We start from the raw sequence: 16,276 nt of genomic DNA on the forward strand, positions 1-16,276 counted from the left end.
TCAGTGGTAATCTCATCAGGTGCAGGGGGTTATTTCAAATTTCTTGTATCTGTTGTGACTTGCTTAGTGTCTGAGAATATGGTCAGTTTTGGAGAAAGATTGATGAAGTACAAAGAGGAAGATATATTCTTTTGTGTATGGATGAAATGTTCTCTAAATATGGCAGTTCCTTTTGGTATACAATATCTTTTAGGTCAAGAAAAATCAGAAATGTTTAGGTGCAGAATATCCAAACCTACTTTTATGCATAAGTAGAAATATTTCAAGAATTATCTTCTTAAATGTTGAAAAACAATGTTGTAATGAATTATAACAACAAATTTCTAGTGAAGGATTTAAGCTCAAAGAATGCAATTGTATTTTTAATTGAAAATTATTCATATTATCAACCAAATTGAAGTATCCAAGGGATTTTATGAAAATAGGTTAATATGACTGAAATAGATGCAGATACAGCAAACATAGCACTGGGGTCACAGACCCCTATGGAAGAGTTAGTGGAAGGGTTAAGGAAACTAAAGTGAATGGTGGACCTGCAGAAAAACAGTGTCAACTAACCTGGATCCTGGAAGTTCCCAGAGACTAAGCAACCTACCAAAGATCATACACGAGCTGGTCTGAGGCCCTCAGCACACATAGTAGAGGGTTAACTTGACTTGTCTGGCCCCAGTGAAAGAGGATGTCGCTAGTTATGTAGAGGATGTGATGCCCTGGAGAGCAAGAATGCCTACTTGGGCACTCTCTCAGAAGCAAAGGGGAGGGGAAATGGAATGGGAAACTCTGGGAGGGGTACCAGGAAGGATTTACATTTGGGATGTAAATAAATGAAATAATTTAAAACTATGTGCCTTCAACACACTAAGAAATGAATTTTTTAATTAATCATTTGTTTACATTTCAAATGTTATCCCCTTTCCTGGTCTCTGCTCCAAGAACCCCACCCCACTCCTCCTCTCCCCATTTGCTTCTAAGAAGGTTCTTCAAAGAACTTTGTCCACATTGTACAAATTACAAATCCACAAATTAGAGATTTTTATAAGGTGATGTTAGAATCAAATTAGGTTTATGCAATATCATTCTCTAATTTTATGACCTGTAAACTAGATGCAACAGAGTCACAAATTCAGGGATAGCAGACAAAAACAGCAAAGCATTGGACTCTAATATTTGTCACCATAAGTTAAAAAAAAAGGCTGCTTAGGTTTGAAATGATTCATAGAGTACATAAATATTTGTTTCAGAAAATAAAAAAGGTTATCCAGGAAGAATAATAATTAGCTGCAGAAAATAAAAAGCTGGGTGGGGGGGGAGGTAACACCTGTGGATTAATTTACAGTCACTTTCTTTTCTAAACAGATATGGATCAGTGTGTGCAGTGTCCAGAAAGTCACTATGCAAACTCAGAGAAGAACCACTGCCTTCAGAAATCTGTGAGCTTTTTGGCCTATGAAGAGCCCTTGGGGATGGCACTCAGCATCACAGCCCTGTGCTTCTCTCTACTCACAGCTGTGGTTCTTGTAGTCTTTGTGAAGCACAGAGACACACCCATTGTCAAGGCCAATAACCGGGCTCTCAGCTACACCCTGCTATTGATACTCATAATCTGTTTTCTCAGTTGCTTGCTTTACATTGGACAGCCCAACACAGCCACCTGCATCTTGCAGCAAATGGCATTTGGAACTTTGTTCACTGTGGCTCTCTCCACAGTGTTAGCCAAAGCTATTGTAGTGGTTACTGCATTCAAGGTCACCTCTCCATCTAGAATGATGAGGTGGTTAATAGTATCAAGGGCCCCAAATTTCATTATTCCCATCTGCACACTGATCCAACTTATTATCTGTGGAATATGGCTGGCTACCTCTCCACCTTTTATTGATCAAAATGCTCATGTTGAACATGGTCACATCATCATTATGTGCAACAAGGGTTCTGCAGCTGCTTTCCACTGTGTCCTGGGATATCTCTGCTCCTTAGCGCTTGGGAGCTACACCATGGCCTTCTTATCCAGGAATCTGCCTGACACATTCAATGAGGCCAAGTTCCTGTCATTCAGCATGCAGGTATTCTTCTGTGTTTGGATCACCTTCCTCCCTGTCTATCATAGCACAAAGGGGAAGGTCATGGTGGCTATGGAAGTCTTCTCTATCTTGGCTTCCAGTACATCATTTTTTGCCTTGATATTTGTCCCCAAGTGCTACATAATTTTGTTAAGGCCAGATAAGAACTCATGTCTTGATATCAAGCACAAAATACATTCAAGAAGAAGTAGTCATTTAAAATTTATTTAAGAGTTAAAATTAATCCATGTTAATTAAACATAATGGTTAAAAAGTATGACATCATTCTAAATCTCTTATTCAGATATATTATTATGTGGGTTCATAATTCTTAATTTCATTGCTTTAATGTTTCTTTGTAGTGTAACAATTTTTATTTAAGACTGATCTTTATGTTATACATTTTTTTTCTGTAACAGTATCTCACTTTGTATTTTTTATTGGCCTGCTTCCCCATAAGTTGACAATTGTGGTATAACTTATGGATATCTGTCTTCTTCTGCCTGCAAAGTGCTGATATTGAAGATATGTAACCATCCCCAGCCATTTTATATTCATTTGGTTCTTCTTTGATTAAATATTCTTTAACTTATTTTATTTACTTAAATTCCAAATTTTACCCCCTTGCCAGTACTCCCCCCCCAAATTTCTTTACCCCATCCTCCCTCCTCTTGGCCTCTGAGAGGGTGTTCCCTCACCCATGAACCCACCCTGCCCCCTCACATCCCTCCACTTCCCCCAGTATCCCCTGTATGTAACAGATTTCATTTGTTTTTGAACTGTAAATGATTTTATTATACTCTACTTTGTAAGTTCAACATCATAAGAGGTTTGTCTCTCAAGCATCAATTTCACACGTTCTTATTTTCAGAAGAAATTCCATGGCACAGAATGACAGTAGAAGCTCCTTCTATTTTGATTTCTCATTATTTTGTAAAATGAGGGAAAACATGGGTAACTAAAAATGATGCCTCATTGGAAATTAGCAGTCATTTAGAAATACAGAGCTCAGTAACAGAATGCTAGTGACTGATCTGGCAGTTCACAAACTTTTATGGGCACAATGTACTGGGACAGAGGTAAATCAGGAGAGCTCACTTCAGAAACAAGCATTATGGAGGATGAATTACCTTAAACTGTACAACAGATATAATATGGAGTTAAATACTTCATTGAAAAAATTAAACAGTTTTCTTAAGCAGTGGAAACCATTTATAATTGACAATGAAATTGGAAATATCGTTTTAAATGGCCTCAGGGAAAGACTTTGAATTTGATTATATATGCCAAATGTGGATATTCAAAGTCCCTGAGCAAAATTCATGGCTCTGTGAAAGCAGGGGATTATTAATGTCTCTTATTCTAGAAAAATCACAAATGCCACTAATATGAGTCAATATTAGTTGACGTTCAGTCCTTTATTGTTTTTCTGTTTGAAGATTTGTTATCATTGTGATATAGTTAAAGAGGTGTGCTTTTCAGTGGTGGGTAGAGGTTTTTTGTTTTTGTTTTTTTTTCTCCATTTACCCTGTTATGTTTCTCAGGCAATGTAGAAAGAAAGAAGGCGGAAAAGGAGCAATGTACTCCAGCAGAAGTGATTATTTATTTCCAATAGAAGGAAAAAGAGATCCTCTAGTGAGAAAGGTGATTCCTATGAAAAAGGGAGAGGAACACGTAGAGTTTATGTAAGGGTTTTTTTGAGACATGGAAAGGTAAATGCAGATTCTTTTTTCTTTTTTGGTATTTATTTCACATGTATCTATTATATCTTTAGAAATTGATTTGTCATGACTACAATGATGCATGGTTTAGTGGGTGAGGGATTCATGTTAGGGCAGAAAGAACTGGAGTTTCCACATTGAGTCAGGGGACTTCAGCAATACTTCATAGAATCAAAAACTGTTTGGCTAGATGTAAGCACCAGCCCTTCCTTACCAAGCCTGATCATTGTTTGAGGAAATCTCATCTAGCAGGAGAGGCCACAGGAAGCCTGGGGATGTGACAAGTTCATTGCATGCAGTCATAGTTTTTACACACTTATCAGAAATAAAATATAATGGATGTCTCCAGGAGGAGCACAATTGTAGTTGCTAAGACACATGACATTTGCAAGCTATACAGAGTACAAAAGGTTAATGTTGGAAAATAATTGTCCTGTGAAGCTTCTGTATGCTTGGCTGACTTTTTTGGTAATACAGAGTTACACAGGTGCCTGAATGCTCCATTGATTGAGGTATTGCTTCAGGTGTCAGAAACATGACCGGACACCTTGCCCCAGGAGCTATTGTCTCTAAACTTAAAATAATATGGCACATACTTAAAAAAAATGACTTATTTATTGATTTTATGTATGTGTGTATATTTTAGCTGTCTTCAGACACACCAGAAGAGGGCATCAGATCCCATTATGTATGGTTGTGAGCCACCATGTGGTTGCTGGGAATTGAACACAGAACCTCTGGAAGAGCAGTCAGTGTTCTCAATTTCTGAGACACCTTTCCAGCCCTGGCGCATACTTCTTAAGCCAACTAGACCAGGCCATCTCCAGGATTCACCACAGTTCCACTTTTTTGAAATATTTTTATTTCATTGCAGTTCAAACTTTAAAGCATGCATGCAGAAGCAAAGCAATCTCAGGGCTATAACGCTCTCCAGTATAACCAACAAAACATTCTAGAGACATTTATAAGGACCACATTTATGAATCCAATTAGAGACAAAAACAATTAAGAAAAACCTTCATTAGCTTTTGTGCAGCAATAAAGGATAATTCATGCAAATTTAGTTAATAGTTAATTTTTCATCATGCAAGGCATGAATATATACTCGTCAAGTGTTTGTGTGACCATCTTTGCCTAGGAAACAATATGAGTAGTAGTAGTAACATAGGCATTCAAAAGAGAAAACATAGCAAGGACCAGCAACCTCGCAGTCAAACCCTCTCTCTGAGATTTTATCAGTGCTTTTCCCTCAGTCACTGGTTTCTACAGCTGATTTACTCTTGGTAGAGAGTCTCTGTTTTTCATCGCTTCATGACTCAATCACCCCCATTCAATTTCTATTCTTTAGGTTTAGCATTTGTATCCATAGTGGATTTTCTCGGTCCATCTTTCACAGATCAAGTCATTCAGGTTTCCACAATGGGATTTCAGTATACCCCGAGGAAAAGCACAAACATAATCTTAGATCCAGTGAATTCCTGGATCTGGGCAGTTCTCATGACCTGCCATAACATCTCTCCAACATACTGTGATTTTGAATTTGTTGGAGAAGGACAAAAAAAGTTTTTTGTGGCAGTAGGCTATCCTTGCACTTGCTCTAGAGGATTGAATATTATGAGAAGTCATACTACTCTACTCTCTCTCTCTCCTGTATTTTTAAGTCATCCATTAGATCTTTCCCCAAACAACTGATGCTGAGAGTTATATAAAATGCCTGTGATGTCGCTCAATAAGAACAGATTATTGGTAACATTCTTAACAAAGCTTGGCAGTATATAGAGGAGAATTGCCACTTTTAATATTTTATATGTACTCACTGATAAGTGGATATTAGCCCAAAACTTAGGATACCCAAGATATAAGATACAATTTGTTAAACGCATGAAACTCAAGAAGAATGAAGACCAAAGTGTGGACACTGTGCCCCTTCTTAGAATTGGGAACAAAACACCCATGTTTTGTTACACAGTTACAGAGATAAAGTTTGGAGCTGTGATGAAAGGATGGACCATCTAGAGACTGCCATATCCAGAGATCCATCCCATAATCAGCTTCCAAACGCTGACACCATTGCATACACTAGCAAGATTTTGCTGAAAGGACCCAGATATAGCTGTCTCTTGTGAGACAATGCCAGGGCCTAGCAAACACAGAAGTGGATGCTCACAGTCAGCTATTGGATGGATCACAGGGCCCCCAATGAAGGAGCTAGGGAAAGTACTCAAGGAGCTGAAGGGATCTGCAACCCTATAGGTGGAACAACATTATGAACTAACCAGTACCCCAGAGCTCTTGACTCTAGCTGCATATGTATCAAAAGATGGCCTAGTCGGCCATCACTGGAAAGAGAGGCCCATTGGACTTGCAAACTTTTTATGCCCCAGTATAGGGGAACGCCAGGGCCAAAAAGTGGGAGTGGGTGGGTAGGGGAGTGTGTGTGTGGGGGGAGTGTATTGGGGACTTTTTGGATAGCATTGGAAATGTAAATGAGGAAAATACCTAATTAAAAAAAATTAAACACAGAAAACCAAAAAAAAATATTTTACTGAGAACTAAAATAGCAAAGTTTCTGAGTAAAAGGGCGATCACATCCTTACCTGCTTCTCCTGATATGAGAACAGCAAAAATGAGCAAACATTAAGTAGGTATGATGTCCTGAACGTATTTTAACTTCCCCAAACAGGGAATGTGAGTAACATCCACATGCAAATATGATACAGTAGCCCTCCAGGAGTTACACATAAGTGAGTAAAGGCTTGATATTAACTAGTACACATGAAGTATATTTTTAGCTGTAAGGTGACTTTGCTATTTAGTGAAAAATATCATCGAAATACTGAAGCATTTTCATATAAGCACTTATGAGATTCTTATGCTTCCTGTAGTTTATTAATTCCTAAGAAAATGGCAGTGATAAGGGCAAACTTCCTTTGTATTTCCCTCAGACAAAATGCCTGGAATATTAGAATGTAACCTTATATGACCAAAATAAAGTATATTTTTCTGTGTCTGCAATTTCCATTGAATCAATTTTGTAAATTGTGAATTGAGGTTTCTGATGATGAAATCTATATTGATTCTAGATTCTCCCCTGCTAGCACTGTGTATTATGTATCAGAACAAAAGTTTAGAAGTTGTGTTAACCTTTTTAAGCAAAGTTAATTATGAGTAATTGCATTTGTTGCACCCAAGCACCCGAGTGAGTAAAAGTCAGTAAAGTATATCTAGAAGCCAGGGCAGTATTACCATACTTGGTGACATTTACAAAGAATCTAGTAACTTATACCATGTGTGTGGTGTTACAGCACTTGTCCATAAGCCTCCAAGACAAAGGGAGAGTGGTAGGCTGAAGAAAGGAGTGTTTTGTAATTTCCTCATAAGTAAGGACCCAAGGGTTTTGAGAAGTGAGATGTTAATTGCAACAGCTACCAACAACTGGCAGGCTGAGAGAGGGAAAATGCTAAAGGAACACTGGGAGGAGTTGGGGTGGGTGGTTAGGGAAGGAAGTTGACTATATATTGGAGTTATTTGAATTCCTATTATATGAAGTCCTGTGTCCAGAAAACCCAGAGTAAACTAGAGCTCAGTAAACTAGCTACAGGAATGAGAAACAACATTTTTCATGCTTTGAAGACCAATGAGAAACCAGCATGCAATGGCCACGTACATCCTTACACATAAACAACAAAACTTACAAGCAGAGAAATCAAAGATTCATCCATATTTTGGAGAGGAGCTGGGTCTGGCTCAATGCAGTTGGGGGTAGGGCAGCCCAGAAGCACTTGGCTTCTATATGGGGCTCTGGACATTACAAAGATATCCATTGGGCCCCAAGTGTTACTTGTGAATTCTTTAACCCCAAGTCCCCCTTACCCATGCTTGGTGTTCTAAGATGTTACATTTTTATCGACCCATCTTTCCTGCCAGCTAGACAGAGGTAGGAGCAGGCAAAAGAAGGGCCTGCGACTGTAGGTAGACTGAAGGGTAGAGTCTTTGACTCCTGGATACCATCCCAAGTCAGAGCATCACAAATTCAGAGGCTCAGCTTCACTAGACAGATCATACAAAGACAGATCTGATATATAAGACAACGATATTTAAAATTGGTCTTTGCTACTTCTAGGTCCATCAGTCCTTCTTATATTGTGCGTTTGTCTAATTTAGACGCCCCCTAAATAGTAACCCACAGGGACAGACCAGATGTGGACAAGTCACAAAACAGACAAGACAACAGTAGAGAATGAATTGGTGTCGCATAGAGGTTTCACCAGACTGATTATGACAACTTTACCAATAGGATTGTGTTTCAACTGACACCTTGTATAATCTCTGAACTGCCAGGTATCCTCTGTAAATTGCTTTGTTGGACAGCCTAGGCGTTGGAACCCAGCTGAAGTTGCCACATACTGGGCCACTGCAGTTTCTGCCCCTCAGCGTCAGTAGATGGCATTTCCAAGGCTCCAAGGCAAATAACGGATCAGAAAATAACTGATGGCCTTGGATGAACTCCCAACTACGCAGAAATTACTCAATAAATAAATAAATATAAAAAATAAAATAAAAAAATAGGCGTCTCCCAATTGCCGAACGGGGTGTACAAACCCCATCAATTTCACCCTGTTTATCAGACAGGTATCTCCTAACCATAATCCAGGAATCAACAGGAAGTTTACTGTTTTTCTCCGAGTCTGCCATTCACCTTGGGATTCTGCAGAGGGAATGCATTTCCCGGAGACCCTAGATCAGCTGGGTCAGCCCACCCCTCGATTATCCAGGATGAAAAGCGAATTTGGGGCTTTTTTTCTTTTTCTTCTTCTTCTTCTTCTTCTTCTTCTTCTTCTTCTTCTTCTTCTTCTTCTTCTTCTTCTTCTTCTTCTTCTTCTTCTTCTTTCTTCTTCTTCTTCTTCTTTCTTCTTCTTCTTTCTTCTTCTTCCTTCTCCTTCTTCCTTCTCCTTCTTCCTTCTCCTTCTTCCTTCTCCTTCTTCCTTCTCCTTCTTCCTTCTCCTTCTTCCTTCTCCTTCCTCCTTCTCCTTCCTCCTTCTCCTTCCTCCTTCTCCTTCTCCTTCTTCCTTCTCCTTCTTCCTTCTCCTTCTTCCTTCTCCTTCTTCCTTCTCCTTCTTCCTTCTCCTTCTTCCTTCTCCTTCTTCCTTCTCCTTCTCCTTCTCCTTCTTCTTCTTCCGCGCCTCCATACGTTAATCCCACGTTTTACTGGAAAAACCAACGCAACCATTTCGGCCCAAATTTAAAGCAACAGTTTATTAAATATTAAGTACTGACCAAGAGATAGACCTGGGTCAGAAATATCCGCAGAATTTCCCAGCCGGAATAGCCCCCGGTCACATATTGTAGGGGTTTATACAGATAATCAATTTGGCCACCGCACTTTCTCACGAGGGTTACTTACAAAAAAAACTACAATTCCCAGAATCCCTAGAAGTTACCTGGCTCCTGGGCCCGTAACGCTTACAGGTTAATTTTGGCAATTACATACGCAAGTTCGATTTCCATTACATATCCACCTTCATTTCCGGAGGAAGAAAGGGAAGTGCCTAATGAATAAAGCAAAGGTAGTTCAAGCAAGCTCCAGATTTCCCGACTTAGAGAGCTAGGGAGGGCAGGGTCAATGCTTACAAAGGGGAGGAGCAGCCCGAGCTGACGTGGTGGGTTCTCCCCAGAGCTGGATGGGAAGACAGACGGGTATGCTTTTGGAAAACAGGCACAAGCGCTACTGAAATGCAAATCTCTGTGTATCTGTAAAAAGAATGATACTGTAGTGGAAGACCAGGCCAGCAACCATGCGGAGTCCCATCTGCACGTTCTAACCCTAAGGGAGGTGCTCACATAACTCAAGACTTAATGGCCAATCAGAACCTTGAGGTGGAGCTGTTCATGTTACGCAAGACTTAGTGACCAATCAGAGCCTTGAGGTGGATTTGTCAGTCAGGAGAGAAGGCGGGACCTTCCGGGTGCCTTGCGGCAGCTTCAGCTCTATAGGGGAGCCGGCTGGAAAAGTTCTGATTGTTTTTCTCTAAGCGCTGCTGCTGGGTGCTGTGAGGGAAGCTCTAGCAAGTTCCCAATTCGCGACATGGTGAGTGCAGAGCCACTGCCCACAGAGGGAAGGAGCAGGCAGTTGTGTAGCAGGAGCTGGTATGGTGGCTTGTCTCTGGGTCTGGGTGATAAGCTGTGGCCAGATCTAGCCACCTGTTACTTCCCTTTTTGTCCTAGTCATTCCCTGAACCCAGCGGTGGGCTGTGAATAACTTCACTATGAGGGCGGCTGCTCAAAGCATCTGGCTCAGAGACTTGAGTGTGGAAACATCCTTAGCAGGATGTCAAACTCAGAGAGGCCTAGTTTCTCTACTTCTAAAATTTAACTCCCCAATCATTTAACATTTAGCTGTAAGACCTATTTGGAGTTAATTTTGTAGAGGTTGTAAAAGGCATCTCATGTTGGGTAGCACTCCAATATCAAACTGTGATGAAGAGTAGAATTGATGATGTTAAAGGATTTACCAATGCTTAGGAGATAGTAAGCGACAGCAAGTAGAGTTTAGCTGAGGGAGGAATGCCTCTGAGACACCCTACAGATAAGTAGCATGCTAACCAGACCTGTTAGCGATCAGGATGCTAGGATAGATATATTTGTTCACTAGGATTGTCCAGAAATTTGCTCCAGTGCATAACAAAGGAGGCTACTCTGATTGACAACTAGCCACTAGGACCATCCTCATAGCAAAGAAGTGGCTGCTCAGGGGAGCGTTATAGAGTCCCAATCAACATTAAAGGCTGTTTACCACAAAGTGCTGCTAGTTTTCTTCTTGAGAAAAAGCATAGTTCTGCCATATTCGCAGGAGAACACCGGCTGGCAACTCTTTGAAAAGGGAAAACACTGTTGGGTCCAGGCCTGGCTTGATCACGCAAGGCTTTCTGTGAGGCCCTCATGTATAGAAAATGGCATAGCTCTTTCTCAAACCCAGGAACATGCTTGACAGAGCCAGGTAGGCCCTCATGTATTGAGAGTAAAATAGAACTCCTTTTCTTTTTCTTTTTCCTTTTCCTTTTTTTCTTCCTTTGTCTTTATTAGTAGTAGTAATTATTTTACTTATTTACATTCAAATGTTGTCCCCTTCCTGGTCTCCCCTCCACAACCCCCATCCCATCCCCTCCCCTTTGCCTCTATGAGGGTTCCCACTCACTCACCCACTCCTGCCTCACCCTTCTAGCATCCACTCCCCCACCCCCCTGTGGGGCAACAAGCTTCCACAAGACCAAGCTCCTCCCCTCTCATTGATGTTAGTTAAGGCAGTCCTCTGCTACTGCTACATATGTAGCAGGAGCCATGGACCCACTCATATATACTCTTTGGTTGGTGGTTTAGTTCCTGGGGGCACTGGTGGGTCTGGTTAGTTAATATTGTTGTTCTTTCAATTGGACCCAGCCAGGGGAACCCAGTGGAAGAGTTAGGGTAAGGACTGATGGAGCTGAAGGGGATTGTAACACTATAGGAAGAGTCCCTTTACTAAAGTAAGGAAGATGCTTGGGAGAGGTGGTAATGATCTGAGGCCAAAGCCTCTGGGAAAAGGTTACTTCAGATCCTGAGAACCCAACTCTTCTCACCATATGGGGTTGTGGTGATCAGACCCAAGACCTCTGTAGGCTTTAAGTGATGACCTTGAAATACCCTGTGTTCCCTTGTACAGTATTATTTTATTAGAGTCCTCCTGAGTTTGTCCCATTGTATGGTAGTTTCTACTGACTTCATAGAAATTTCCCATTTCTTTCCATTTTCCTTTGGTCAGTAGAACACAGATGCTATTATTAAGATGTCTATTTGGCATAAGACATAGCTTGCACGAGACCTCCCCTCCCCAGCTTTTATCTTTTCTACTTTCTACATTTCCTATCTTTCTCATCCTCTGGGGCCTTCCACTTAGAACCCTGTCAGGGCTGATTTGAGTCTTGGTTTAACTCCTCGTCTTGGTAAACCACCCTCATATCCACCTTGTTAGGACCCCTAATTGTTCTCTCGCTATTGACATGTGTACCCTGCATATTGAACAATCTTATAGCCTTCATAAAAGAGAATAGGAACAGTGCAGCTGATGGTCCTGTGCCAACAATATGAGACCCTGAGGACAGGACCTGAAGAATATGAATTAGTTACCCCAGACCCCTGAGTGTAGCTCCAGTATTGGAGCTTGTACAAGAAAAAAGGGAGAATGAGGGACCCTAAGGGCTTTTTCTATTCCCACATCCTCCTTACAGCTTCCCTCTCCCGCCTGGGGTCAAGGCTAGGGCAAGTTCCATTCTCCACCCACAGGAACATTCTTGAGTAAAAAATTCTCAGAATGTACTGAATGATAGTACCCTCTGGAAAGTCCCAGGTAGAGTTCAAATGTATGTCATGCTTGCTAGCCAATAGATTTAATGGTCAATATGCTTAGGCAATAAGTTTGAACTGTAACCTTGCTGATGTAACCTGTGCCCCTAGAAAGTATAAAAACTGCTTGTAATGGCCATTCAGGGTCGCCTTCTAGTCACTTGAGGGACTAATTGAAGATCAACAACAACATGCCAGAAAATAAACCTCTTCATTTTGTATCGAGAAAGAAGAAGAAAAAGAAGAAGAAGAAGAAATGACTCTGTGTTGCAGGATATTGGTTCTCACTGTGAACCCCATGTTATTCACTGGGAAACCTATTTTTAATTGTGCTGTGGCTCAACTTTAGCCCACACCTTTTAATCTAAGAACTTCCTGCTTGAATTTTGTAAACAAGATTTAATAAAGTCACCCATAGGTTAAGAGTCAGAGTAAGTAACCAGTTGGCAAAAGTGTAAATAGGATTGATAAGAAAAATAACATAGCTGGGCGTGGTGGCGCATGCCTTTAATCCCAGCACTCGGGAGGCAGAGGCAGGCAGATTTCTGAGTTCGAGGCCAGCCTGGTCTACAGAGTGAGTTCCAGGACAGCCAGGGCTACACAGAGAAACCCTGTCTCGAAAAAACAAACAAACAAACAAAAAAAAAGAAAAGAAAAAAAGAAAACCATAAAGAGTAAGAAGGAGTCAGTGAGATGAATAGAGATGCACACATTGGAGGGTGTTTTTTACCGTGGTATGAGAGAGCATCATTCTTGGTGGAGCATCTGCTGAGGAGAAAAGTCAGCTGCTTACTTTCTCTGCCTCTGATTAGCAGACTTTCAACCCAGCATCTAGCTTCTGGGTCTTCATTGGTAAAATAGAGCAGTTGAGATTTAAAAACAAATTATGGGAATATCTGTGCTTTGTAAATCTCCCATCTGTGATACGAGTGGCCAGACTTGCAGTCTATTGTCCATATTTAAATTGTTCAAAAATATAATATACTATGGAGACTGAACCTAAAAGAGACTTAAGCTTGACAGCATATAGGAAATATGAAACCTGTTCTCAGTGTTCTACTTGAGCATTAACCAGAGCTGAATGCATGCTGTCATTAAAGACATATTTCTTAATTATTCTTTTAATTGTGTATGTATTGGTTTCTCCCTGTGAAGGCGTATTAATTCTAGAATAGCTACATCTTCTGGCTCTTCCCTGTCCTTACATTGCTTAGGGTCATGTCTGCGATCAGTGAAGTTGTCATGGGAAGGGAGACGGGGACAGGGAAGAGAAAGGGAGAAAGTTGGTGCACACACAAGGATGGAGAAAATGCCAAAGGAGCAAAGAAGGAAGAGTTTCTGGGGCAGGAGAAGTTCATCTTAGAGGATGGTGTATGGCAGCCATGCCCTGTAACAGGTAGAGAGTGAGGGATGCTGGGAGAACCTAGATGCCAGGTCCATTTTGGTGTGTTAAACAGGCACCTCAGGTGCTTGTCCAGGGTCTGAAACCCAACAAATCATATTGCAGGAAAAAGTAAAAATGAGGGTAAGAATCAGGCTGAGTCTTTTTGTTTGAATTTTAATAATGACAGTAAATTATAGTTTATAAAAAATGTAATAGTCCTAGACAAATTACACATCTCTTTGTTTTCTATGATGAAATTACCCACCTTAGATGGTAACACTTTTGCTTTGAAGGACATTTTTAAACATTTTTATATATCACTTTGTATATGTTTAATGTATTATATAATTAATATACCTCTACTGTGTTACATTATATATGTGTTTGTATTATTTAAATAGTTATTCAAACATTACCTTTCTTTAAAGAGAAGGAAGAATTATCTTTTGGTATTAAGTGTGCAGGAACCTCTGTAATTCCACAATCCAAACTAGTGGAAGATAATGAAAAAATGACCTGGGTTTGTTTGTCTTATATCTTGCATGGTATATATTTCACATTGCTGAGAGCAAAACCTCTGATTTCACAGATCTGGACAGGGCCCATGAATGAGCTTGTTATGAGTTCCTGTGTGATGGTCACCCTTTGCACAAACAGAATGAAAATTATATCTATCAAAATCGTGCTTTCCCTGCCTCGGCTGTTTTGCTTTTCTTTTTTCATTATTGCTTCCCTTCTTTGTATTTTCATCTATGCATATTGAATGATTTTTTTAATTGATATATATATATTCTTCTCTCATACAGTATATACTGACCAGTGTCCACTCCCCCCCAGCTAACCTTAACCTCTCCTGTCTTCCTCTTCCTCAGATCTACTCCTCCAACTCCTTTTCAGAATAGGGCAGGCCTCCAAGAGAGCACAAGGAAACAAGAACAAGATACAAAAAGACAAGGCAATAGACTTCATAATGACACTGTACAAGGCAACCTGATAAGAGGAAAAGAGTCTTAGAAGCAGGTAAGACAGACAGAGCTATACCTGCTCGCACTGTTAGGAGTCCCAGAAAAGCACCAAGCTAACAGCCGTAACAGAGCAACAGATGACCTGGTACAAACCCATACACACCCCATGCTTACCATTTAAATCTCTGTGAGATTTCTGGCCTTCGAGGTAGAATAGGACATGGATTCTTTCTCTGGAGTCAGCCTCAAGTAAAATCAAACATTGGGTTGACACTCAAATACATTTGGTGCCACCGTGCCTTTGCACATCTTGCATGCAGGACAGATTTTAGGTAGCGGGTTTTTAACCTGGGTTGATATACAGGTTTCTATTTCTTTAGCCTGTAGGGTACCTTCTCACCCAAGAGAGACTAGAATATAAGGGTGAAGGCTCCAAGTCTTCTCAACCAAGCTCTTGACCATCCTCTGCATTCAGTGAGCTGTGTGAAAGTTGTCCTGAGCAATAGGGTCCTGCTGTCAGGTTTCAGAGAGCAACCTTCTGCCCTAGCATAAGGCAGGGTTCTTTAGAGATCTTCATAGGACCTCCTTGGCCAACCACTCAACCAAATGTAGCTCAGTCCCACCACTGAAGCACTGCCTTGCTACAAAGGATGGCCAGATCAGATTCCAAATTCTTCATTACTAGGATTCCTCAGTAACACACTCAACCTAGATTGTTTTGAAGAGGATGGCTGTTAATACTCGGTTCATCCTACAGATCTATGGACATGAGAGATTTTTACATCTTCTGATAATTCTTCGGTTTGTTTCTTGAGAGACTTGTAGTTTTTAATCATACACGTCTTTCACTTGCTTTTTTAGAGTTACTTTAGCCTATTTTACATTATTTGAGGGTATTGTGAAGGGTGTTCTTTGCCTGATTTCTTTCTTACTCCATTTGTTACTTTAGTTTATTTTGTTTGTTATTTATTTACCATCATAAATTCCAGGAAGTTACCAGTGCATTCAGTTTCTACACTAACCCTCAAACGTTCACAAAATCCAGCTGTTCCCTTACTGCACTCTCTCCGTGTCTCCAACTGATCTCTCCCATTCCTGTCCCCATTCACCCCCAGTCCACCCATAGAATCCATTCTGGTTTCCCTTTTGAGAGAGATCCATGTTTCCCCCTGTCTTAGTCAGGGTTTCTATTCCTGCACAAACATCATGACCAACAAGCAAGTTGGGGAGGGAAGGGTTTATTCAGCTTACACTTCCAAATTGCAGTTCATCACCAAAGGAAATCAGGACTGGAACTCAAGTAGGTCAGGAAGCAGGAGCTGATGCAGAGGCCTTGGAGGGATGTTTCTTACTAGCTTGCTTCCCCTGGCTTGCTCAGCTTCCTTTCTTACAGAGCCCAGAGATGGTACGACCCACAAGAGGCCCTCCCACCCTTGATCACTAATTGAGAGAATGCCTTGCAGTTGGATCTCATGGAGGCATTTCCTCACCTGAAGCTCCTTTCTCTGTGATAACTCCAGCTGTGTCAAGTTGACATAAAATCAGCCAGTACACCCCTCCTCCGTAGAGCACTTCTCTTTACCTGTCCTCCCTGGGTCTGAGTATTGTAGCCCAACTATCATTTATTTAATAAGCAACATCCATTTGGAAGGCAAAGTATACCATATTTGTATTTCTGGGTCTTTGCTACCTCACTTAGGGTGATTTTAGTTTTTGAGTTGGCATCTATTTTCCTTTAAATTTCATGATGTCAAATTTCATGGCATTAGT

At 40.8% G+C, this 16,276-nt stretch overlaps 2 protein-coding genes across 6 annotated transcripts in view; both read left to right on the top strand.

The window, feature by feature from the left end:
• Positions 1 to 6,793, top strand: part of LOC115031507 (vomeronasal type-2 receptor 116-like) — a 45,131-nt gene extending 38,338 nt beyond the window's left edge. For all 4 annotated transcript variants that reach the window (XM_085841862.1, XM_085841861.1, XM_085841860.1 and 1 more), the window contains one exon: positions 1,357 to 6,793. In XM_085841862.1, coding sequence (XP_085697988.1) covers positions 1,357 to 2,288 — 932 coding nt within the window. In that variant the 3' untranslated portion in view covers positions 2,289 to 6,793. The remainder of the gene's footprint in view (positions 1 to 1,356) is intronic.
• Positions 6,794 to 9,736: 2,943 nt separating this feature from the next.
• Positions 9,737 to 16,276, top strand: part of LOC110297357 (uncharacterized) — a 28,661-nt gene continuing 22,121 nt past the window's right edge. For both annotated transcript variants that reach the window (XM_029479766.2, XM_085841865.1), the window contains exon 1: positions 9,737 to 9,866. In XM_029479766.2, the coding sequence (XP_029335626.2) occupies positions 9,864 to 9,866 (3 nt within the window). In that variant the 5' untranslated portion in view covers positions 9,737 to 9,863. The remainder of the gene's footprint in view (positions 9,867 to 16,276) is intronic.

This window comes from Mus caroli, unplaced genomic scaffold, assembly GCF_978045245.1.
Source record: "Mus caroli unplaced genomic scaffold, Mus_caroli_1 scaffold_8, whole genome shotgun sequence".
Lineage (NCBI taxonomy): Eukaryota > Metazoa > Chordata > Mammalia > Rodentia > Muridae > Mus > Mus caroli.